The sequence below is a fragment of the Penicillium expansum genome (assembly GCF_000769745.1).
Source record: "Penicillium expansum strain MD-8 chromosome Unknown contig21, whole genome shotgun sequence".
Classification (NCBI taxonomy): Eukaryota; Fungi; Ascomycota; class Eurotiomycetes; order Eurotiales; family Aspergillaceae; genus Penicillium; species Penicillium expansum.
In genome coordinates this window covers 16778-41212 of record NW_015971438.1, presented here as the reverse complement: position 1 = coordinate 41212, position 24435 = coordinate 16778, and the positions used below count along the sequence as shown (strand labels likewise).

General features: G+C 46.6%; 5 protein-coding genes across 5 annotated transcripts; 2 read left to right on the top strand and 3 right to left on the bottom strand.

Annotated features, from left to right (window-relative positions):
- Positions 1 to 317: 317 nt before the first annotated feature.
- Positions 318 to 1343, bottom strand: PEX2_007370 (NAD(P)-dependent alcohol dehydrogenase; the record flags this gene model as incomplete). The annotated part of the gene is made up of 1 exon (XM_016738014.1): positions 318 to 1343. The coding sequence occupies one exon, from the start codon at positions 1341 to 1343 to the stop codon at positions 318 to 320; it is 1026 nt and encodes a 341-aa protein (XP_016594459.1).
- A 753-nt stretch (positions 1344 to 2096) lies between these two features.
- PEX2_007360 (uncharacterized protein) lies at positions 2097 to 2408 on the bottom strand (the record flags this gene model as incomplete). Its single annotated transcript, XM_016738013.1, has 1 exon — positions 2097 to 2408. One exon carries the CDS (start codon positions 2406 to 2408, stop codon positions 2097 to 2099), a length of 312 nt encoding a protein of 103 aa, XP_016594458.1.
- Positions 2409 to 2882: 474 nt separating this feature from the next.
- On the top strand, positions 2883 to 7842 carry PEX2_007350 (NACHT and WD repeat domain-containing protein; the record flags this gene model as incomplete). Its single annotated transcript, XM_016738012.1, has 4 exons — positions 2883 to 2931; positions 3088 to 3635; positions 3709 to 5706; positions 5764 to 7842. 4 exons carry the CDS (start codon positions 2883 to 2885, stop codon positions 7840 to 7842), a joined length of 4674 nt encoding a protein of 1557 aa, XP_016594457.1.
- A 6712-nt stretch (positions 7843 to 14554) lies between these two features.
- On the top strand, positions 14555 to 15688 carry PEX2_007340 (putative C2H2 finger domain protein; the record flags this gene model as incomplete). Its single annotated transcript, XM_016738011.1, has 4 exons — positions 14555 to 14608; positions 14664 to 14855; positions 14910 to 14989; positions 15049 to 15688. 4 exons carry the CDS (start codon positions 14555 to 14557, stop codon positions 15686 to 15688), a joined length of 966 nt encoding a protein of 321 aa, XP_016594456.1.
- Positions 15689 to 22669: 6981 nt separating this feature from the next.
- Positions 22670 to 24311, bottom strand: PEX2_007330 (pyridoxal phosphate-dependent aminotransferase; the record flags this gene model as incomplete). The annotated part of the gene is made up of 4 exons (XM_016738010.1): positions 22670 to 23271; positions 23332 to 23617; positions 23689 to 24164; positions 24227 to 24311. 4 exons carry the CDS (start codon positions 24309 to 24311, stop codon positions 22670 to 22672), a joined length of 1449 nt encoding a protein of 482 aa, XP_016594455.1.
- Positions 24312 to 24435: the final 124 nt, after the last annotated feature.

Here is a 24435-nt window from a genome sequence, read left to right as displayed (position 1 = left end):
TAGATTGGTTGGAAGTTGGTATGGTGGATATAGTAAGGTGTCTTACGGACATATTACCATACTGGGCTGATTTTGGGTTGCCTGATGTATCTCATGTGCTTATAGTGCTCTATATGTGGACCAAGACCCATCTTTTAGTTACAGATCTAACCCCAATTCATGAGTTAGTGCGTCCATCCATACAGGCACTTCGAAAATCCGAAAAAAAAAAAACTATCAGAGTAAAATGGTGAAATCTTGCTGACACTGCAGAGGTCTAAGAGTTTGGCCCATCACACAGAATCAAAATTGTAGCTCTAGTAATCACACGTTCAACATCAAATTTCGGCCACGCGAATAACAATCTTGCCTCTCGCATGTCCCGTCCTCAGCTTTTGGAAGGCCTGCGGCACCTCCGCAAATGTGAAGCTGCTATCAATCACTGCCTTAGCTTTACCTTCAACCATCCACTGCGCAATTTGCGCTAAAAGCTCGGTTGAATTCTTAGCGTTCACAAAATAGTACTTGCAGCCGCCTATTGGAAGGGATGCAAGTAACGACCTTTTGATCGTAATTGCAATACTTCGGAGGTCTAAGCTGCCGCCAATACCCACCTGAACGAAAGTGCCACTGGGCTTAAGGATCGTAGAGCTAAGATGGTACAAATCCGAGGTATTCCCAACATTGTCGACAACGAGGTCGAAACTAGCAACTCGAGTTTTTAGCTCTGCGATAACATCTGATTGTCTATAGTCAAAGACCTCGTCAGCGCCGAGTTCCTTGCACATGTCGACGGCTGAGCCTGAGCACGAGGTGACGACCCTGGCGCCCATGGCCTTTGCAAACTGCACACTCCAGCTTCCAACGCCACCGCTGCCACCGTTGATGAAGATAGTAGCCCCAGGCTTGACACCTTCAGGCAGAAGCGACTGCAGAGCCGTCGTCCCCGCAGTCGCCGCTGCGGCGGCATGTTCGGGGTCGATATCGTCAGGCAGTGCGGCACATTCAGCAGCTGAAATAACCGTGTACTCTGCTAATGTACCGTTTTGTGGAGCACGCGAGAACCCACCGAAGACAAGCTGGTTCTCCTTGAAGGTGATTACTGAGGCGTGGGCGGCAACAACTCGGCCGCAGAGGTCAAAGCCAGGAATGGCGGGGCGGCTTATAAACATAGACCCCACGCTCGACTCAGGGAGCTTATAATCGACTGGATTGAGGGCGACGGTAAGAACACGGACAAGGATTTGGCCTTGAGTGAGAGACGAAGCTGTTGGGATGGGACCGGTGACCATCTGAATGGCATCCTCGATGTTGCCTTTGATGTTGGCGTACTGCCACATCTTCATTGTATCTGCCATAACCATATGATAATGGTTGGTGGATCTAGCTAGATGCCACAAGGAGAATGATGTGGTTGGTGTAAGGAACAGTGGGTTTAGCCTACCACTTGGTGGAGAATACAAGAAGAGTGATAGGTACCTAGGTATTTACTTAAATGCCATCGTACTTCTGGGACGGAGATCTTCTTTACCGGCCATCCGACGGCAGTCACTCATCCCGAAGCCCGACTGAAAACCCGTACATCCCCCACACCCACCCCTTAGCAACATGTACTATATCTACCTTTGTACTAGTAATCCTTGCGCTAACGGCTTTGGGACTAAATACCTACTAATACGAATACGCATCCCGAAACCTAAACCGAGATAAGCACCTTAAAAATCTCGGAAGCGATGACATCCGATGAATGGTCAAAGCTGCTAGGGTTCCGAGGCATTTTTCACTTTGCATGATGCTCTCACGTTTGGTCTCGTAGAAATGTTACAACGAGACCGCTTTCCAACGCGCTAGCCTTTCCTCTAGAACGATGCTTATATTACGGCGATAGAAGTGCACACTTCATTATCGTGTCTCTATACATTTTGAACTCGCTAGAAGCCTCTATCAACCCGTACTTGTCGGGGATGAGAATCCTGCAGATACTATTTGTGGAACGATAGGGGCTGCGATGAAATATTCCCAGATGCCAATAAAAGGTAAAATAAATGCAATTGTTAAAATGAGCAAATACCACTTTGACAGAACCGTTGAAGAAATATGGTCTCTTCCCCAAATTATTAGGCAGCAAGAGCTTCAATTGTAGCAATTACTGCCCTAGCCACGTCCCGTCCATCGGCCCATGGATCATCATGTTTACCAAAGATCTCGAACATTTGCACATAGCCCTCACCACCAAGTTCTAGCACGTTCTTCATGCGGTCTAACTGGCTCCAAGGGACGAGTTCATCATCCTTCGAATGGGCCAATAAAATTCGAGAAACTCCAGCAGCCTTGTAGGCTTGCGCCTCGGCTAGAGCTGGGCTGGCGATACCTTCCTCGCCTCTCGCCATCGCATTGAAAGTGAGGGCTTCATATTCAGGGTGAGACATGTGGATTAATGGGAAATCATAGATACCACTAAGTCCGAGAAAAGCCTTAGGAGGGACGATACCGTGCGATTTAATGCCCTTGATCGCGGTCAGGAAAGCAAGAGTGGCCCCCACACTGTGACCAACAAGGACATAATTTGGGCCGAACGAGTATTCTGTCTGCAACCGAAGAATGCCTGCACATACATCTTCTAAGTGTTGTGACCACTGTGCATTGCGTAGCTCAAAAGTTGGAGTCGAGGGATCTTGTGGGTGCCTGGCCGAAGGAGATAATCGGCTTCTCTTCAATATATTTGTACCAAGCGCTTATTTGGAAAGACACGCACATTTTACCGCTTGCTATTTACTTTAGGCCTTTAGTATCAAGTCACACCAGTTCCTCACATTTAAAACTATATGTATAGAACGGTAGAGCCCTTGGCCAACTATGCAGGGCCTAGAGATTGAATCACATATTGTCAAGTTGAAGCTTCAATGCCAGAGGGCGCATACGTGACCGGCTATTATTGTCATAGCAATCCAGGTACGTATTTTGATTGCTGACAGTCTAAAACAAGGCAGAATTTAGGCCTATTAAGGTATTAACCCTACAAAATCAGGGATTTGACCTTGGGCAGCTCTGCTCCTTCGCACTACCCCGCAGGAGAAAAAGAAAGCACACTCTGAACACACCATGAAGCCAATATCACTGTAAACAACGGCGTCTCTCTTCCACAATCCATTAAAGACGAGCCTCTTTTTAAGATGGTTCTCCGCGGATTCCGGAAACTCATTCACAAACGCCGCCATAAAAATACTTCTGAAAGCATTCCTACCATCTCATCACAGGCTTCCGGGTTATCTTCGCTGGTGGATACTTCGCGCGACTCCGATTGTGTCTTAGAGACTTCCCATACGGGTTTTAATGGCTCCCGAGACTTATGGCAGGAAGCTTTCAAGAAACTCGATCAGGCTACTCAAGAGAAACTAAGATCAATTCGAAATGCGGAAGACAGCATCCGGCCCACCGCGGAAGAACTTCTTCAGACCGTAATCCAAGACACGCAAAGACAATACGACGAAGAGCGAAAGCGAGTCGAGGAAAGTAAATCCCGCCAGCTGAGAACCTTAGCCCACAAGATCCTCAGCGCAGCCCTGTCCTTTCAGAGTGTCATAGGCGCCGTGGCGGCCTGCGATCCCACTGGACATGCTGCCACAGCCTGGACGCTCGTGTCCCTTGCCCTCACGGTAGGTTAAAGCATAGGTTTTATCGATCCCGAGGCGTCTAATTTGCTAATTAGATTCTCTGTTTGAATTCCAGATGTCTAAAAATCGACATGACTTGCGCGGAGCCGCATTCGAGTCCTCGGGATTCCTAGCCGATACCCTCACTCGATACGCTATGGTGGAGATGGATTGGCGAAAATCAGAGGGCACCAACGCGCAGACCCATTTGGAAAATGCATTAATAGACACATATTTTGCCATTTTGAAGTATACGGCAGAGACGGTGGCGATTCGCCAAGCGAGTGTTGGGAAGATGACTTTTCTGAGTGTCAATGCATTGAATACTCAGCCGCTAAGCACGCTCAAATCCGCCATTGGCGAACAAGATCAGCGTCTTCAAAACTGGATGCGGGTGATAGAGTCTCGTCGTCAACATGAGGAAGCTGAGGAGCTCCTCAAGAAGATCGACGCGATCACAGGCGATATACGAAGCTTGATCCAAGACTTTGAGGTCTCCAAACTCACGATCGCCGAAGGAGCGGCATACGACTCTCACGCAAATGAACATAACGAGGAGTGTCTCAAAGATACCAGGACCGACTTGCTTAAGCAGATTATGATGTGGGCGGCTTCTCCGAAAGAAAAGTGCATCTTCTGGCTGAGCGGCATGGCAGGTACTGGCAAGTCTACAATCTCAAAGACTATTGCGAGGGAGCTCCGAGAGAAGAATTACCTTGGGGCTAGCTTTTTTTTTAAAAGGGGCGAGGCCGATCGTGGCAATGTGAGCAGATTCTTTGCCACCATTGTCAGACAATTGATTGTCCAAGAGCCTCGACTCATCCCGAGTGTCAAACAAGCGATTGAGAATGACTTCAGCATTGCCACAAAGCGGCTTCCACAGCAATTTGAAGCTCTCATCTTGAAGCCTTTATTAGCTCTGAATAACAATTATTCACGGGACTCGGTACTGATACTGGTAATTGATGCACTGGACGAGTGCGACAACAATGACGACGTTCGGCTGCTGATTGATCTCCTACCCCGGATTCAAGAGTCAAGAGCTATTCAAGTTCGCATCTTTATTACCAGCCGTCCAGAATTTATCATAAAGGTCGGGTTTGAAGAAATGTCTCAGGATGACCATGATAATGTTGCCCTGCACGAGATACCTGTTGAGACAGTAAAGCAGGATATATCGCTATTCGTGAGACACAGACTATCTCAAATTGTGCAGAGAAGACCATCACCTATTGACCTCTCCGGCTGGCCCGAAGAGAGTGACCTCTCGCAACTGATCCAGATAGCCACTCCGTTGTTTATCTCTGCAGCCACAATGTGCCGATTTATTGAAAATCACAAGAAGGACCCGAGGGAACGCCTGAAGATGATCCTCAAGAGTCAGCCCGCTGACGCGAAGAGTGCGTCTCACATATCGACATTGCGCCACACATACCTCCCGATATTTGACTCGATCCTAGAAGGCGAGGATAGGAATGAACATGCACAGTTAGTCAGTGATTTCAAAGCATTGATCGGGCCCCTTGTTCTCCTGGCCGATCCGCTGCCCATCAGTGCGCTGGCATGCCTTCTCGATATTTCCGAATCAGAAACCAGTATCCGATTGAGTTTCCTTTCCTCGGTGATTTCTGTACCGAACAACAGTAGTGATTCAGTAAGGCCTTTCCATCTATCCTTCCGAGACTTTTTACTCGCTGCTGAAAATCGCAACATGAACCCCCCGTTCTGGATTGACCGGGTGGCGACACATGCGCAAGTAGCTCTGGATTGCATCAGAGTGATGCAAAGACCAAAGACGGGCTTGCGCATGAATCTGTGCAATCTGCCGAGTTACGGGGCCTTGAGATCGGAAATCGATAGGGAGAAATGCAATCAAGATATCCCCGCTGAGCTCAGGTATGCCTGCAGGTATTGGATTCACCATCTGGAGCAAGGAAAAGCTGCTTTGAAAGATGGTGACGAAACACATCAATTTCTCGAAAAGCACTTTCTGCACTGGTTTGAAGCGATGGCTCTGTTGGGCTATGTGTCCGAGGTCTTGATTAATATCAACATCCTACGGATATCAACAGAGGTAGGTCAATGTAGGACATATAAAGGTGTGAGACAGTATCTAATCAGGACTAATTAGGCGCATACTGGATCAATGTTGGCCAACTTTTTATACGACGCTTGGCGCTTCATTCTCAAGAACCTGAGTATTGCCGATGAGGCGCCCCTCCAGCTATACTCTTCATCGCTTGTGTTTGCACCGCAAAACTCAGTCATTAAGAAGAAGTTTGCAGAGTATCTGCCTCGGTGTATCTCTCATCTACCACTCGTGAAAGTGGAATGGGGGGCAGATTTGCAGTCTCTTGGTGACAGTGTCCATGGTGTCAACGGTCTGGCATGCTCACCTGATGGTGGGCTGATTGCTTCAATAATGAAATTCGGTGAAATCAACCTATGGAGCACAGTCACGGGAACTCTTCGTCAGAGCTGGAAAACTGGCATTGGGGAGTCAACGCTCATTTACGGGCTGGCATTTTCTCCCGATGGCAAACTGCTAGCTTTGGGGTCTAGCAAGGGAACAAGCCTATGGAACATGTCATCCGGTACACTGTCCAAAGCCCTTCCTAATCGACTTTGGTCGCCAAGTCGACCCGCCTTCAGCCCTGATGGAACAGCATTGCTATTACAGGACAAGTCTACCCAGCCAAGCACACTTGGATTGTGGGACATTGCTCAAAGCAGGTTTATGCAGAATCTAGAGGGCCACATCGATGGGCTTAAGTCCTTAGTAATCTCCCACAATGGCCAAATCGTTGCAACAGGATCTGATAATGGCATATTGAGGTTATGGACACTGAATGTGAACAGAACTGTTCCAACTCAAATCCAGGCGCATTCTCAGCCCGTCGAATCTCTAGCCTTTTCTCCTGATGATGACCTGATAGTAACGGGCTCCAGCGATTGCGAGAACTACGTGTGGACTGTCAAAGATAGCACACGGCTTCACAGGCTTGTGGATAAAGAAAATGGCTACAGAGCAGACACCTCTGTGGAATTCTCATGCGATGGCCGGTTGGTGGCCTCTGGATTCGGTGATGGCATAATCAACATGTGGAACAGCACCTCGGGGGAATTGGAACGAAGCTTTTCCCATCCGTCCCCGGTTAAGACGATGGCTCTCTCTCATACTGGCGAACTGATCTCTGGTTCCAGCGATGGCGTGGTCCGCATATGGGATACATGTATCGAAGATCAGGTTTCACGTGTCAGACATCCAGATTTTTCTACCGCCAAAGTCCGTGTAGTAATGTCGCCAGATGGAAGTCTTGCTCTGGCAATCAGGTATAGTCATGGGGCGACTGTCGTGGATATTGCCACGGGCAGAACAATGTGGCTGACTGGCTCGGATTGGATATTCTCTTTTGATACCATTTTCTCTATCAATAATCAGTTGATCGCTGTTGCCTTGATTATGAATGTGATGATCTGGGACAGAGCAAGCGGAAAATTGATTCAAGATTTGCGCATCTCAAACAATAAACCAGTCAGATATCGAATTGCGTTCCGACCAGATAACAAACTCATAATTTGGGTGCCAGGAAACGGTCAGCTCCAGGTATGGGACCCAATATCTGGGAAGCAACTGGAGACTCTGGGGACTTACGATGACATGGGGTTCTTAACGGTTTCCTACGATGGCCAGCTGCTAGCTTGCACAAACGGTTCAACGATCAGCATCTGGGATCTTTCCACAAAGTCTTCCTTCAATCTAGAGAACAAGAACAGATGTGAGGCAGTGGCAATTTCGCCTGACAATATGACCTTGGTCGTTCTCTCTGGAACCCGCGCTTTAGGACTGTGGAACTTGCGTTCACGTCGATTGTACAATTATTTGTCTCTCCTTACTTGGTCAGAGACCATTCACTTTTCCGAGGACGGCAAATACATCAGTGCAGATAATCAGTCATATCACGCAGAGAGTGACGGTGAAGGTCAGGTGGTCTCTATATCACTTATTGATGATCAATTGAGAATGGAAAACCAATGGGCATACCTCGGAAATGAGAGGTTTCTCTGGATCCCGGAAGAATATGGACAGTCAAAAATATACTGTGGGATGACGGCACACCGTAGGGATCAAACGCTTTGTCTTGATTCTAGTCATGGAAACATATCATGTATCAGCTTTGATAGAAATGCAAGATGGGACCCTCTTTGACGTGACTATATATTGGCAACATAACAGGCCTAATAATTTGATATTCAAAACTTTCAAATATGCCTATACTTCTAATGAAGTATAGATTGCCTTCTTCTATTACATTTTTGAGTTGATGAAGTTCACCATTGAGAGGACATCAGACGCGGATTATTCACTATAATATTCCTTATACTGGCTGATCGTGGAGAAGAGAAAACCCTCAAATCCGCACGATGTTATTGTTTGCAGAGGAGCGAGCTTTGAACCTGGGGCTTACTCTACATCATATACGGTGCCTCGCAAAAAGTCTGCATAATCACAAATCGGCATTGAATTTTCGCGCGTGCTGTACCGGTACACACAACCCGGAGAATAAGCCCTCCCGCTGCTACAATAGTTGATGGAACAACAATCTAGATTCTTTGTTCCGTTTCACTAATACCATTGTTCTTCTTCGCAAGGTGGAGGGCGACTTTATCTGCGAACCAACCAGAGTATGCCCACCCGAGGAACGAGCCAATGGTTGCTGCATCGAAATTAGTAGCATGCCCATTGTACAACACCTTTTAAGACACCAGTTTGAACTCACAAGCAAGGCATGATAGTCTTACCATGTTGGGAGAAAATCTATATACAGCTCCTGCTAGAATGAAAGCAACTGTGGCATCGCTGGCTTGGTACAAACGAAAGCAGGCTCCGTAGTTCGTCAAAATGGAATACTGAATTCGTGGCGACGCCCACACTCATAATGTAAAAATTCAGCCAGTAATATAACTAATACATTTACTCCGTAGATGAAATGTAAAAAAAATTCAATGGAGAGAGCTCGAATTAGTAGCTAAATCCTAGTTCCCCTCTCTTCCTTTCTCTTCCTATTAACCCTATCATATAGGAATCTTATAAAGCTCTTTCTCTATTTATTGTGTAGCAACATGGAGGATTAGAGCACCTGGTTAAGTGGGCAAGAACGTCTGGGTCTTGGGAACCTGGGAAGGTTCCCCCGGTCCACGGGTCCACTTCCAACCTTCCAAGGTTTCCAAGGTTTCCAAGGTTGTTATTCTTGATATTATGTAATAAATATTCGTCTCTAGCCTGCCCGCCTCTGGCTAGGTAGTGGGTGCTGACGTGCTGACCTCCCGAGATCGGGATTGTGCCGACCTCATGTCGGGCCCCGGCCCGACCTACCCTCTGGGCAAGCTTATCTAATACTTTAAACTGGACCGTGCCCATGTGGACACTCTGTAGGGCTCAGGGGCGTGCTCAATTTTACTCGGACAGGTGTATATGTGTGGACGTTTGGGTATACTCACCATCTAGTTAATAAACCACCCACATATGTTGTAATAATTAGTATGCCCTTCATCCGATTGTCAGGCCATTTTATTCTCTACATTGCACCATATCCTAGGTGCATCCACACTACTGTATCTCAAACCAAGGAAATGCACATCCACATTCCAAGCAAGGAGGATATAAAGCCACGCTATCGAATGTGCTCCATACCACCACGTTAGTTGCAGCAAGGCGTGCATGCGTACCCGACGGCCGAGACGGCCCTACAAAGGAATCCACGCCATTCTCATTAGAAGACGCCATACCTCCCCGAATGAGCAAGGCTTTCCCCCTCAATTTACAAAACGCCGTTTTACAACGTACATCAGATATTGGCAAGGGGATGATGCAGCTCTACAAAGTAGAACGAAGCCAAGCCCTCCAGCCGCTATATACCGCAGCCCTCGGGTTTTGGTTCTGCTCTGGGCTCCACTAGGCCTGTTTGAAAGTAACCTGAGACGGTGATTGCACAGAATAGAGGAGCCGATGTCCTCCCGTGTTGCGTTTACCAAGGGGCCCCCTTGCACTGAAATCGGGAAAATGGTGGGTGCGGGAATTTTTAGTTTGATTTTTTGCGGGGGAGGACGAAATGAACTTAACTCCACGTCATGTTCTCCCGATATCTCTTCTATATTTACATATTCGAGCTAGATAGGAGCTCGGAGATTATGTCTTTTACGGTAAGAGACCCCGGGCTTTCAGTAAGGAGGCGCTCCAAATTACTGTCAGCTGTGATAGGGGCTTGCGGTAAGTTTTTTTCAATTATTTGATCACATTCTTTTCTTCTATCTCACTTGCGCCGTTGGTCTTCAGAACCAACAGTTGGCGGTTTCTAACTTCAACACTGGAGCCAAAATGCCTGCAAGGGGTCAATTAGTGGCTGCTCACCCTTAGCTCCAAGATCCTGGCCGGTGAGTTATCAGTTAGCGCTGATAGGAGAGCAAACCCCGACTGTTGACCGACATTCGCACAACGCGAGCAAGTGAACGCGATATCGCGGAGAATGACCGAGAAATTCAAGGAATTTATTTCCGGCCTGCTGGTTCTACTAAGGGAAATATTATCATAGGTCATCGACCGTTCCTTGGAACTATAATACGTGATATACAACCCACAGGGAGAATATGATCACATCCATACCGTAATTCCTTGGTGGGAAAGCTCGCGGAGTTAATAGCCATATTCCCTAGAAAGAGCCCACCTAGCTTAGCTTCCTAGCTTCCTTAACACCAGAATGGGGGATAGCTGCCCGAGCTTCTCCCATTAGTGTGTCGCCATGCGCGCGTCGGAGATTAATTTTGTGGCTTTTTGGAACATGTGGAGGATATTTATTTTAGAGCTCCTGTTTGCTGGTATATTTAACCCAGTGTATTATTTTTATGTACAACATACCTTGTTACTTCACATGGGAGAAGTGATCGACATGGAAGTGAGATATTTCCGATCTGTTAATAGTTCACATCGTAATATTCATTTTCATTCTTACTATTGTACATGGTACAAGGTACATTAATAAAATTTCTCTCGTATACATTCCATTACCAATAATTACCAACCCTTTTAGCGGCTTAGCCACAAGCCCAAAGAGGGGCGCCTTGTATGGGTCAAATCAGAGAGCTCACCAACAGCGTCATATCATCTCTCAATCGCCAAGATGAAACGAAATGCGGGGTAACGGTAACTAGTCAGAGCTTCTTAGATCATCTCACCAACAACCGAGGGAAAAAAAAGAGAGAGAGAGAAAAGCAGAGTCGAACTTTAACGCTCGTGAAAGCCATTGTCCTTGCGTGATTCTCATGCAGCTTGGGAACAGCCTTTGACCAGCTTCCGACTCTCTTTTCTCCTGCGTGCATTTTGCTTATTCCAAAAAAAAGACGGTAGACCTTCCTTTCAACCAAATATGATACAGCCCCCAAATGAGTCCATCCATATCCGGAGGTCATCTACCCCACAAAAGAAACTAGTCTGCACAGAAAGACAAAGGATCCGAAGACCAGGCTCTTGGGTATATTTGACTGACGCCTCAGTTCTTTTGCCCATGTCAGCACACCGATTTTTCGATTTTCTCTTGTCTCCGCGTCAAGCTCACCAGCCGCCCTGCTTTGCAGAATCGTAATATGGAAGTATGCATATGTGCCTTAAGCAAAGCATGCATGCTGTGCTGTACCTACCTGATCAATCTACGCATATATTGTAGCCGAGCGATTGCCGTTTCATCTAGCGTGCATCGATGGAAACCGATTAGGGCGTGGTCAATGAGAGTCGCAGTTTATCTCCTAGGGGCTGATCGGGCGGAGACTTTGGCGCTTTCTTCTGTTGGCTGGATTTCTTTTCAAAGTTTCGTAGTGTCGCCACGAGCGCGTCTGTGAGTCTGGACCCTTCGAGAGGAAATGAAGATGGGCTGTGTAAGCTGGACACTACAATATACAGTAGCCTTTCTTGGATTTCATCTACATTCGTCTTTCTTACAACCGTTTTTTATTCGAATAATTTCAATAATTACATTTTGGCTGATTCCGTGCTAGGTTATGTCCGATTACCTCAATGGCTGAAGTGGGCTGCATCCGTAGCCTCTAATAGCGAAGTGATGTGGGTCCTCAAGTCCACACATGCTCTTGCCTCGTACACTGCGTGCATCATCAAGAGCCGGACGTATCATGAGTGTAGAACTATTGGTCCTCTGAATGAGATCTACTTCTCTCTAGCCATCAACTGTCTGCGGGAATAGATCTGCGCCACACAATTAGGCAGAGCTCTACGGCGTACTCCGTACCTAAGTTGCAAGTATACTTCCTATGTAGATGGCGCTTGCCGATCACGAAAAGAGAGAAAGAAAGGCGAAAAATAAAGCCACAGAGCGTCAGCCATTATTACTCCGGCGTAATAAGGTTATAGGGTCAGAAGATCGCTACTATTAAGATGACTGTGAGTGGGTTGCCACGTTCAGGAGCATTTACCACCAAAACGCCTCAGGTTCTATTTGTGTTTCAGCTTACTTTCCTTTCCAGTGAGATATCTTACCCACTCTGGTATCTCCTGCCTGTGATCTTCACCGCATAGTTCCTCTGTTGCGCGAAGACCGAAGCTTCTTGCGACACCTGAGCCTATCGACTAGCAACTCGAGACATGCCGGTCTAAACCGAGGCTACCCGACGCACCTTGTGATGAGGCGACAGGTTATCTGTTTGATCTGTTAAGAGACATGGTTTCGCCACCGGAATTTTAGAGCCAAGATGTGGATAGTAAGCCAATTATTCCGTAACGGCCTTCTGTTTCCGGTCTACAGCAGACTTTAAGTGTGGCGGCAGGAAGTCGTTGAAGCCGAGTGATCGACGCAGTTACGTCGATAAAAAGCAATTATAATGATTGATGTGGGCAATAGGCAATACGATGGGGGGGGGAGTACGGTGAAGAGAATAAATAATCCCTTGTTCATCAGGGATGTGGCACTCTATTTTATCAGGGATAGCATGGTGTATCGCAAAGTCTATATCAAGCCTTGAGATTAATTTGAAACCCTTGAATGTGAGTATGATCGAGAATCAACACCATTCCCAACTCTGTAGATTGTATACAATTTTGAAACAAGTGGAGAGACGGGAACAGCCCCAACCTTAAGGAGATGGGACCCGAAGCCTTGAGGCTGTTCGGAGTGGACAAGCGGGAGAGCTGGGGTACCTGACCCGTTCGGGATAGAAACACTCCGATTTATTGCCGTTGGTGCAGATGCCGCGTCATAAATCATCCCTTGCAGTTGTCGTTTTTCTGTTCCCTATTAACTTCTGTACATCTTAGTGTTCCAGGTTTTTTGTTTTGTTTTTTGAGGGGAGGGGGAAACTCCAGATTTACGATGTAGGTATGCCACATTTCTTTCTTTTTTGTACTTTCCTAATTCGTGTATGGAGACGCGGATATTAATGGGGCACTTCGAGACCCTCTCTGGAGGGGAAATTAGTCGAGTTCTGCACTCCAACATACTAATCCGTCTACTACCCGGAGAAGATCGTTCTTAGCGTTAGTGACCTTCCTTCTCATTTGAAATCTAGATCGGAGTAGTTCGGTCGCGGCTAACCCTGGGAAATTGGCTTGGGACTAATTGTGTAAGTCGTTATTTCAGAGTCTTTGAATGGACGAATTCCCGAGCGCCCCTATGGCTTTTCCTGCGGGCGAGAATGGTACCATGTACGGAGTACGGAGTACGGATGTATGATATCATTAACACACAAGCCCATCTCTCCTACTTGGTAAGTTTGTGGCGGCCCCTTTAGAGACCCTTAACCCCAATCTGTGTACAGTATACATCTCATGACATCGCCTCTCAACCAGAAGGTATATACAACATAGTTGGGGACTCCAGGGCTGTTCCAAGGTTATTATTTAAGGGGGCCAAGAGACTGGGAAGTTTATTTAAAATACAGTCACATACGGGGGTATTCTATACGGTATCATTCTATGCCCGGTCCAGTCTAGCATGTCTGTCTTGTCATTCGGGCCTAGGTGGACCATTTGGTAAATAAGCTGGTAATGTGGGGGTTTCTATTTTTCAATGGGCTATCGCAATTTACCATGAATTTCACCTGCAGGCTTTAAGAGGTATTTAGTTCGCAGTCAACCTTGAAAGTTTTACTATGCCATAACTAACAATAAATTACCTCCACAGGTATTAGCCGGTTTTCCGATGTGGTACACTGTTTCTACTAGGAAAAGTTAAGACAATAATTTTTTTTTGTATAACAAAGGTTAGGGAATAGAAAGAGGAAACAAGGAAGGGGGGATAAAAAAAGAAGAGAGTTGAGGTAGGCAGTGATATTTCTTTAGAAACTGCTCTCATAGGTGTGTTAGTATATATCCTTGGGAATATCTCAATACAATGAGGGTGGTACCTGGTACTTCGATAAAAAAATAATAATTATTATAATATATAATACTCCGTATATATAGAACAAACATAACCAAAATGAAATATAAAATGAATAAAAATATCTAAAATATCTAAAATATCTAAAATAATAAAATCAAACTAAAAATATAAAATAATAATATGCTCTTCTACGGTCCCATCCGCGCCGTTTTTTTCCCCCTTCACCAAAGGGTTCTTAAATCTCATTAAGATACTCTTTTTAATACTTGAGGCTCCCCCTCTTCTTTATCTTTTGATCTTTATCGTTATATCATTTCGTCCCCTCTTATATTATGCTCTGCATTCGCAACATCCCGGCTATCCATCCAGCCTGACCAGGATCTATTTTCTTTTTTTTTCCTTTCCCTCTTCTCCATTATTTTAAGGTCGTCTGCGATCGCATATGCGCTTACGTTCTTTCCCCTCTTTCCCCCTTTGTCTATTTCCTCTTCCTTCAAGTCCACCTTCTGGTTATTCGCGCTCTCAGATCTTTGCATCATGGCTCCAGGTAGTGGGCGCGACTTTAACTGCTCATGGGAGCATTGTGGAAAAGTGGGTATTTCAGCTCTTTCTACTCTTTTTCATCCTCTAACCTGCTATTCTGTAGTCTTTCAATCGCAAGTCGGATCTCTGCCGGCATTATCGCATTCACACCAATGAGCGGCCGTATCATTGCACCGTAAAGGACTGCAACAAGAGCTTTATTCAGCGCAGTGCCTTGACTGTACACTCGAGGACCCACACTGGCGAAAAGCCCCATGTTTGTGACCATGAAGGCTGCCAAAAGGCATTTTCAGACGTAAGCACCTGTGGGATTTGGAACGGTTGCGCATTTATTGATCATCACTTATAGTCATCGAGTCTGGCCCGTCATCGCCGAATCCACACTGGCAAGCGGCCATACATATGCCACGAGCCTACATGCGAACGGAGGTAAGTACTTTGAATAGAAATGGTCGAAGCACCATCTAATTGTCTTGTTGAAACTGCAGTTTTTGTCGCAAGACCACCCTCACCAAACACCAACACCGCTCCCACCCTCCAGGGAGTTTGACCCGACCATCCTCAGAAGATGCGACATCCGAGCACTCTTACCACCAAACACCCGTATCAGTCACGATCCCAAGTGAGCAGTACATGCTCGCCCAGCAACCTTATTACGCGCAATCGGCGACACCGAGTCATGAGTTTTACTCGCCTCAGAGTGTGCCAATGGGCGCCGTGCCGGTTCACGAAACTGCCCCTCCGATCGTGTCCCAGAACGTACCTGTAACCTCTCCGGTAAACATGCCACACGCTCAACAGACACTCCCGCAACACCATGCGCATCCACACCAAATTCCACAGCAACAGCAACAGCAGCAGCAGCAGCAACAACAACAACAGCAACAACAACAGCAGCAGCAGCAACACCAACAATACCTACAAATGATGCAACAGCGTTACGACACAAGTCCACGCACGAACTACCTCCCAGAACAATACCAACACCCTTCTTTTCAAGGTCATCAACTACCACCCGACCAGCCAATGATGGTTTCATACCACCCAAACTATGCGTACAAACCCCCAGGCTCCCGTCTCTTGAACCAAGCGGAGGGGACTGACTGGGGCTTTCTGGGAGTAGGCTAAGGGGGGGTTACACCTAGATTTGTGGATCTAATGTGTGTTTAATGCCCGTTACGACTTCCCTGCTTTTTCCCGCGCCTTTTTCTTTTTTGGATCGCAAATCAGAGATTCGCGTCTGTTTTTTTTTTTTTGAGGTTCTATGTTGGCACTTTTTCTATCTCTGCTCCATTTTAGGTTTCTGGGCGCTTTTATTATGGATTCCCCCTCGCGATATTATGTTATTTCTCTATATATTGTCATTTTAAACGGAGGCAATGGTGTTTCCTTTTTTGGCGAATCTTTTCTTGATACCTGAACATGGGATGCTTCTTTTTTTTACTCTTTCAAATCTTTTCCTGTTATATTCCCGATCTCTGCGTGTATTGGTCGTCTATTTGCACCCATCAGATTCCGAAGAATTTCTTTACCAAGACCGTGGTCATTCCGATATTGCCCATGATATATCAGCAGAAGCTAGTGTTTCCTAGGAATATTACTGCGATGGAAACTCCACTATTATTGGCCCCATAAAAGACCTAGCCTTTGAATAGAACTCTTTCTACATATATTCACTTACCGTCTCTTCTCAGCTTCCCGTATTATCTTACCTTATTGTCTGGGCATTATCATACTACTCGAGCTAGTCCATAGTTGAGTTAGTTCATAGAATGTCATACCATGCCTAGATTGGCATAATCCGAAAATAAATAAATTGCATGGCATATATGACATGACTCGTGTCTTTTTTTTCCCCCTTTCAATTTTTTGTCTCCATATTTTTATGTTTTTTAGATTTACACTCGGTGGCCCCATTTTCCCTATTCCTCGGAGTTCTAGGAGTCCTTGGAAAGCCAAGAATGGCCAAGGGCCAAGGGAAATTAGGAGCGCAACCCTGTCTCGCTAACAAAGACGACGTTTTTATTTTTATTTTCGCGCTCGTTCTCGGTTGCCTTTCCAGAATGATATATGATATATTCATTATTAATATTCTTTTGGGCTTCAAATGCTGACATTTTAAAGAACCATTTAGGCAATTATTTACTTATGTGCATAACTATTTGCCAACTACTCCGTACTCCGTACAGTAAGTATTATTCACCGAATAACCTGTTTGTCGGACAATCTCCAAATCACAATAATATTAGAACACATTCGGGCAAGGTTTCTTTTCGCCTTCTCTTCCCGAGTTCCCGAATGCAACAGCAATTTGTTTTTTCCCCCCTCAAACATACATGTCTACGGAGTAGTTACCTAGACAAATCCTAGTAGACTATCACGGTAGGGATCTCTACTAGGTTAATCCACCAATACGGACTAGACCTGTTCTGCATATTGAGTAACCGTTGATCTAAGGTAGTAGGAATATTTCAAGGTTGCACTCTGGCTAAAACACATCGCCACTAGTAGCAAATCAAACACCGCAAGTCTCTCAGCTCCGTGGGGGCACCGGAGTACTCGGTTAGAGTCTACATGGCCCTGGAAGGGCCTTGTGGCAAACGGGAAAATTTTCTCTAAATTTTTTTTAATCAAGGGTTTGCCGCTTGTCGAGAACTTTGTGAGACACTTACTACGCCATCTAGGGTGTTGTGTAGGTTTGTTTGATTGTGTATACGGGGGTTGGGTTCAAAGGTACAAGGTACTTGTTGAGATTCTTTAGCGTGCGTATATACGACCTGACCAGTAAGAATTGAATACTGGGAGGGGAACACATTCCTGGAGGAAGTAGTTTGAATTCAAATATTCAAGTCAAATAAATAAAAAAAAGAAAAGAAAAGAAAATTAGAAGCGATGGAGACATCCTACCCCCATTGTCAACAGAAGTCTAAATATCGAACTTCTATTTGAACACCTGCAGCCCCAAACCTGTTTTCTTTTTGGGTTTTAGGGTTATTGAACTATGTACCAAGGTCGAAGCGGATACCATTTCTGATGTGAAATGGAAAAAAAACACATGGTCTTCTCTCTGTATGTTGTAATTGATTTTATTGATTTCACTAAGAATATACAACATATGCCTTTTTACTTTGTTCTCGGCTGATCCTTTTCGCGGGGATTTCTTTCCCTCACTACGGAGTACAAGGTACATTCAAAAGTATTCTCAACGCGGAGTCTCCGGACTTGCGGCCAGACCTGCCGACACCGCTAACTTTCGACGCAGATCCGTACAGGGGGGGTGATTGCCAAACCCGTCAAGAGTGGAGAGTCACAACCCCGGTGAATGTGGAAAACGAAAGGGCCGGTAGATCCCGTCTCCAGAAGGATCACCCATTTATTTTCAGGATAACCTCGGAAGATCCGGCCTGTCGGTGCCCATCGGGATTTTTTTCTTTTCCCAGCGGACTGGGATTGCAATATCACACATAGTACCTGCGCACTGTAAGTGGACACAAAACCCTCGTACTCTAAGACCTCGGTGATCCCATGTGCTATAGTACAATATAAATAGTCCGGGCTTAGAGTACTCCGTAGAGTGTTTTTAATGGGGTCCCCCCCCCCCACATGCAAGTCACAGTCCCAAACTGCGCGTAAACACGGATGCGTTAGCCTTGAAAACGGGGGTTGATACCTCCAATCGTTGAGGTTTGACAAAGCTTTTGGAGTCTCGATTCATTTCGCTTCATCTTTTGCTCATTTTACTTCTTCCTATCGGAGACTTCAATTAGACTATTCCTATTAAAATTATTCATTCCCCTTCCAATCGATCCAGTAAATTATAAAGTGGCTGCGATGGGAGCCAACTTGCGAGCCGCCATGCAATATAGTATGCTGTACACTGTACTATGTGCTCTGTACTCCGTCGGCGATGATTTGCTCCGCCGAATACAGAGCACAAAGTACAGACACCGGGGCGATGATCTCCACTCAAATCGCTCTGGTCTGGTCTAGTCTGGTCTGGCACCGCCTCCGCTTCTGTAGAGTTTCAAGACTGGCATAACGGGGCAGTTAGCTTCCACGGGCGCATCGGAGTATAGATTCCCTGGGGAGAATAGGAGACTAGGATTTAGCCGCTTTCCAACCAATGTATCAGAATGTGTCAGCGCAAATGAAACCAACACACAAGATGCTCTTGCGGGATGGTGATTGGTTTAATGTCTAACGCATAAATGCATACCCATGTTAAAAGGAGCACTAGTAATTAAGATCGCGAAAGAGGACAAACCATAGCAAATGAGAACACGATCAAGAAGCTGGTTCACGATCGGATAATGAGCTCTTGCGCTCAGCGACCGAGGCTGATATTTCCGGCCCCCATGCCAAGCCCCTTTTAGTCGCTTCGGCGTTCTTGGCCCTATCAACGTTCATGGGGCCAACGTACTCCGTAAGTGTCAATCAAACATGCTGGATGGAGATCAGGGATATGAGACGTCGAAGTTGCATGCAGGTAATTTCGAGACTTGTGATATTTTGAGTTCAGTTCCGTGTTGCAGCATGTGCCATACTGGAGCAGAGAGAGAAATAGGAAGGCAGGAAAATAAAATGAAAAAGATCACACGGATTGGAAGAGCTAGGCGCAGGTATTTCCACTTGTGGATTTGATCGGCTATACATTCATTTAATGGCTTATGATAATCTACAGCATATAGTACTGATTACGTACGAAGTACTTCGTACATAAGCTCTCATGCGAGATCCCTACGCGCCCCAATAGTCGGTGTGGGGATATTTCCAACGGCGATCTAAGAGGAGGATGGGAGGACCCGCAAAGTCTTAGGCTTCCCCGTGTGAGTGGCCAGAGAGATAATTTGTTAGAACACGCCAGGTGAAAGTGTGTGGTTGTCATGGATGTCCCCTGTTCTTCATACGGTGTATGGCCATGTGCATTTGGAGCTTTGCCTAATGTATGAGAGGGTTCTGAAACCGACAGAGAAAATGACGACATAAAGCATGGCTATGTAGTATCGGAGTTAAGACATTACGTTATTTCCTAATTCCTAGATCCAAAGTAGTCTGTAGGCGCCGTTGTATAGGTAGCTTGCCGGCGTTGACGCGGGGTGGAGAACGTGAGCTTTTTTATGGGGCCTCCTAACGAACTAGGACTTGAACTAATTTCCTAAAGGGGAATGCAGTACGGAATATGTCAGAGAACACCCCTGTTCCTATTACTATATGAATATCTATGAATCCAAAGGGTTATTTCCAGACCTATCAAGTGATCTACAAATAATATATAGTTATGTACATACATACTATGTATCATTACGGGAAAAGTGAGTTTCAGGAGCTTGGGCCTTTCCGGGAGCGCCGGGGTACACGGCACAGAGACTGGTGGGTGCGGGTATTGTACTGTCATATACAGGTATGACATTGCGGAGATGCGCTATGGACCGTTCCCGAAGGTCCACTGGGATCCCGGTACCTGGAGAATGTGTTTTGGTTTTGGTTTTGGTATGGTATCTGGTAATCCAGGATATTACTACGGAGTACGGAGTACATACAACATAGATACGTGGACAGAATCACATTGTCCACATGTCCAAAATGAAAAGGAAAATAAAATGCTTGGCATAAATCCACAATGTAACCTGTCAAAGACACTTTCTTGGAAACTTCACCTCTAAACCAGCTAGGTTCTGGTTCCATGTGGTTCCCGACAAGACTTGCATAATCCACTTTGGGAATGGTAAAGAGGAGTCCAGATGGAGCCTGTCAAAGAGCAGTGTGGATCGGTAATCTTTCCTATGTTTTATGTATGTTTTACGTGATAAACCAACCTCAACGCTTCGACCCATTCCGCTGAGGCTAGCCCGATCTTCCCGGAGAGAGACATAAGAAACAAGCTTTGTGGGATGGGGCAAAGGACGCGCACATCTCAGATCACGGGATTTTTACCCAATGATTTGGCTTCGAAATCATTTCCGAAACAAAAGCAGTATATACTCTGTTACCGGAGTACAATCTACGGAGTATGAGGACCTGGAAAAGAGGGGGTCCCTCTAAATGGCAAGTTGGATACGAGCGATCGACTCATCCAGTTCTAGCTCGAATTCAGACAACTATGTGTGTATTGCGGCTCAGGCCGATCCCAAACTTACTTTCAAAGTTTCTTTTTTTATTTCAAATCAGAAAAAAAAAAAAAAAAAATAGAACTAGAACAGCCCCAGAACAAGCACAGAACATGAACCAGAAAACAAACCAACAAAACCCTTGGAACCAGATAATTACCGCTCGGCTATTGGCGAATTGTGGAGAAAATTCCAAACCTTGAATTTGCTCTCGCCATTCCCACATGGCAGATCTGAATATTATATGGACCTTCAACATCCCTGAGAGGTATCGTCTCGCGTTATGAAGCCTAATATGACCAAAGATCTCCCTGCTCCCCACAAGTGGTCCCTTCACCCCCACCTCTCAAGCTGTGAATGTCTGGTCTAGATCGCGAGATCACCGATCAGCGGCAATTAACGTGAAGCTCTGTATGCCGAGGAGATACAACATCCAGGAGAAAGAGGAGAGATTCTATTACATACATCCACAATTCCACAATTTACCGGTAATTATTTCTGATTTCTCATTCTCGATTCCACTTGTCGCGCTAATATGCGTGCCATCCAGGGGTCGCGAGTCTCCCCTGGAGTTGACTTGTGTTGAACTCCGTATAGAGTCTAGTCTGATCGGTGTGATCTTCGTTCATCTTTATACCGTTGCTTTTGCTTGTCTGTGTCACGCAATAATCTTAGTGCATTAGTAGTACCGGTGTAGTACGTACAACATATGGAGTACATCGTACATGTTAAATATGGAAATGTGATACACATTTCCTTCATACGGAGTACACTGGGAACACATAGATAGCCATTTAGATTTCTACTTATTATTTAAACGAGCCCAAATGCCAATCATCAGTTCGAGTTTAATAATACGAACGCCATATACTAAATGCAGTATTGTTTGTACGAGCCTCTCTACTATGTGTTCTCAACGGATGCCCCAGGCAACAACACCCAAGCCACTAAGGCGAAAAAGGAAACTTTAGACGAAGTGACACCAGTGGCGCCTGTCATTGGCCCACCATTCCCCACTATCTATTCTCACACTGGGGGAAGTGTGTCCATAGTATCTAGTCCAGGCAAATTACTGTATAACTTACAGCTGTATGCCCAGGGACATTCCGTTAATCTCGAGGGTCTCACGGGTGTACGACGCTGGTAACGGCTGCGTTTATAAGCCTTTTGTGCGACGCCATTCGGCCTGGATAAAGATGCAGGGTGTGTGTATTGCATAGTATGTTGTACCATGTAGCTTCCTATCTAGGAATAGCCATCCTAGCAAATGGTGCGCCAGTCTTGGATTCCTGAGGTTGTTGGCGAAGGCTGACCGGACGTTTCCCTGGAATATTCGGGAATAGGAAATGGGGGTTGCTGGGGGTGGCTGTGGCTTGACTGGGGGGATTCGGGCAGTGTAGTGTGCATGTACTGTGTACTTCTTTTTTAGGGCTCCCTCCTCACTCAATCAGAGTGTCGGCGAGATGGGCACATGGCGAATGGTATTTTGACCGACGCTGGGTGAGATAGGATTGGACCGTTGCGATATTGACTGCCCTCCAGGCTGATGTCTGGCTTTTGGCTGCCTGGAGCACATGAGCCGGTTGTTGCGTGATAATCGGTACTTCATGCAGGTACATATGCAATAATGACCTCGTGATGCGTCTTGTTGGGTATAGTTAATATTTATTCCACCAGTGAGCAAAGACAAGAGGCACTTACGGCATGTATGTGATATCGAGTGAGATCGGGTTAATGAGATCATCATCATCAAAATAAGAGATAAGTATGTGCATAGGATACTCTAATCTAAGTGGTGCGTGTCGATTCAATCCCTAAGCCATTTCCACTTCTATAAAACACCTCTTCTCAGCGACCAGTTTAGCCAGTCAGCCAAATAAATGACATCAGAATGCGAAAATACAGTCTATTACGCTCAGCCAAGATGCTGACCAGGCACAGCCTGATAACAAACCTAACTCTAGATCAGACCAAAGGTCCCAAGTAATCAAAACCAAAAAGTCTAATCATCCGAAACAGCAACCTCATCCTCCCACTTCGCCACACCCATCTCACGCGCACGCTTAATAACACGCTCAATACCATCAAGACCCATCTTCAACACATCCATCTTAGGCCCGTAGCTCAGACGGACGAAGTGGTGACACGGGCTGTCGAAGAGATCACGGCGCTTGGCCGGGTTCAAGTCAAAGAAGATACCAGGAACAACAATGACCTTCTCACTCAGCAGAGCATTGAAGAAGTTCAGGCCGTCAGAGATGTTAGCCTGGGGAGGCAGGGGCGGGTCGAGCGAAGTGAGGTCAAGCCAGATATAGAAGGTAGCCCCGGGGATGTCCTGGACACGGAAGCCGATATCGTAGAGACGTCCCAGGACGTAGTCGCGCTTCTCCATGAAGTGGCTCTGCAGCGCCTTCATCTCGGTGCGCACCAGCGAGGGCTCCAGCATCGGGATCGCGGCTTCTTGGAACGGCACGTTTGCGCCGCCGTCGAGGTATGAGCCTGCGGAGCCGAGGGCGTCGACGAAGTCTTTGGGTCCGACCACCCACGCAATTCGCCATCCGGGTAGTCGGAAGCGCTTGGTGAGTCCGTCGATCAGGAGGACGTCTGTGATTTGTGTTAGTTTGGTCATTGACAAAATTTAGGTCCCGAGGGTGAATATCGTACCATCCTTGTTGACGTCGACGACGTTCGCAGCACCACTGATCGTCGATCCGTCGCAGCCCGTTGTGTAGTTGTATCCACCGTAGAACTCGTCCAGGATGAGAGTCGCGCGGTCACGGCAGAGGTCCTGGATTTCCACCAGCTCGTCTTGCGGCACGAAGTGGCCTGTAGGGTTACGGGGGTTGGAGGTCAGCAGCACCTGGGTGCCACGGGCGATTTCCTCGGCGATCTTGTTGGGGTGGATGTGGTAGTGGTCATCCTTTGAGAGAGGGAGGGGGATGGGAGCAATCTGCAGAAGAGAATCAGTAAACGGCAACACACACATACACTAGCTCAGCCGAGCTCTTTCCGATAACGCACGTTCTTGAACAGAGTCAACATCTCCGAGTACGCAGAGTAATCGGGAATGGGGAAGGACAGGTATGAGTTGCCCAGGATGGCAGCAATGCGAATCAGGCCGGCGCGACCACCGGGAACAATGCAGACATTCTCCCAGGTGTACTGGCTCTCCTTGCCTTGACGGTAGTGGTCGTTGTACAGACGAGCGACGGCGGCGCGCAATGGCTTGATACCGGCGGTCGGGCCGTATTCCCGAGCAGCGGAGGTGATAGGAATGGAAGTCGGACGAGGAAAGCTTCCCTCGATCTCGTCATCGGCCTCGGGGGCGCCCTGGCCTAGATTGGCCCAGCCGGTGGGATCCTCGGCGTAGCCATGCTCACAGGCTCGCTCTGTGCACCAAACGACACCGGTGGAGGCACGAGAAGCGTCGAGACCGGCGTGGGGACGGTGACCTTCATGGGCGGCTCGAAATTGGCGATGGGTTTCTGACCGGAGTTCTAGATTTTAAAGGTTAGAAACGTCATGCTAGAAATGTGATATTGATTGCATATGCACGCACCATTATCCGTCAAATCCTTGGTGGTCGATAAGCGGCGGTTCTCAGAGGGGCGCAGAATGCTGAGACGGCGGCCGGAGAACGACATTCTTGGCGGATTTTCTGGTTTTTGTATAAAATGCTTGCAGGCCCTTTGCTATAAAATAAAAGAGTAGGAATTTGAGAAAGTAGGAGGGGGTGAAGAAGAAGAAAAAAAAACTTTACTTTCACAC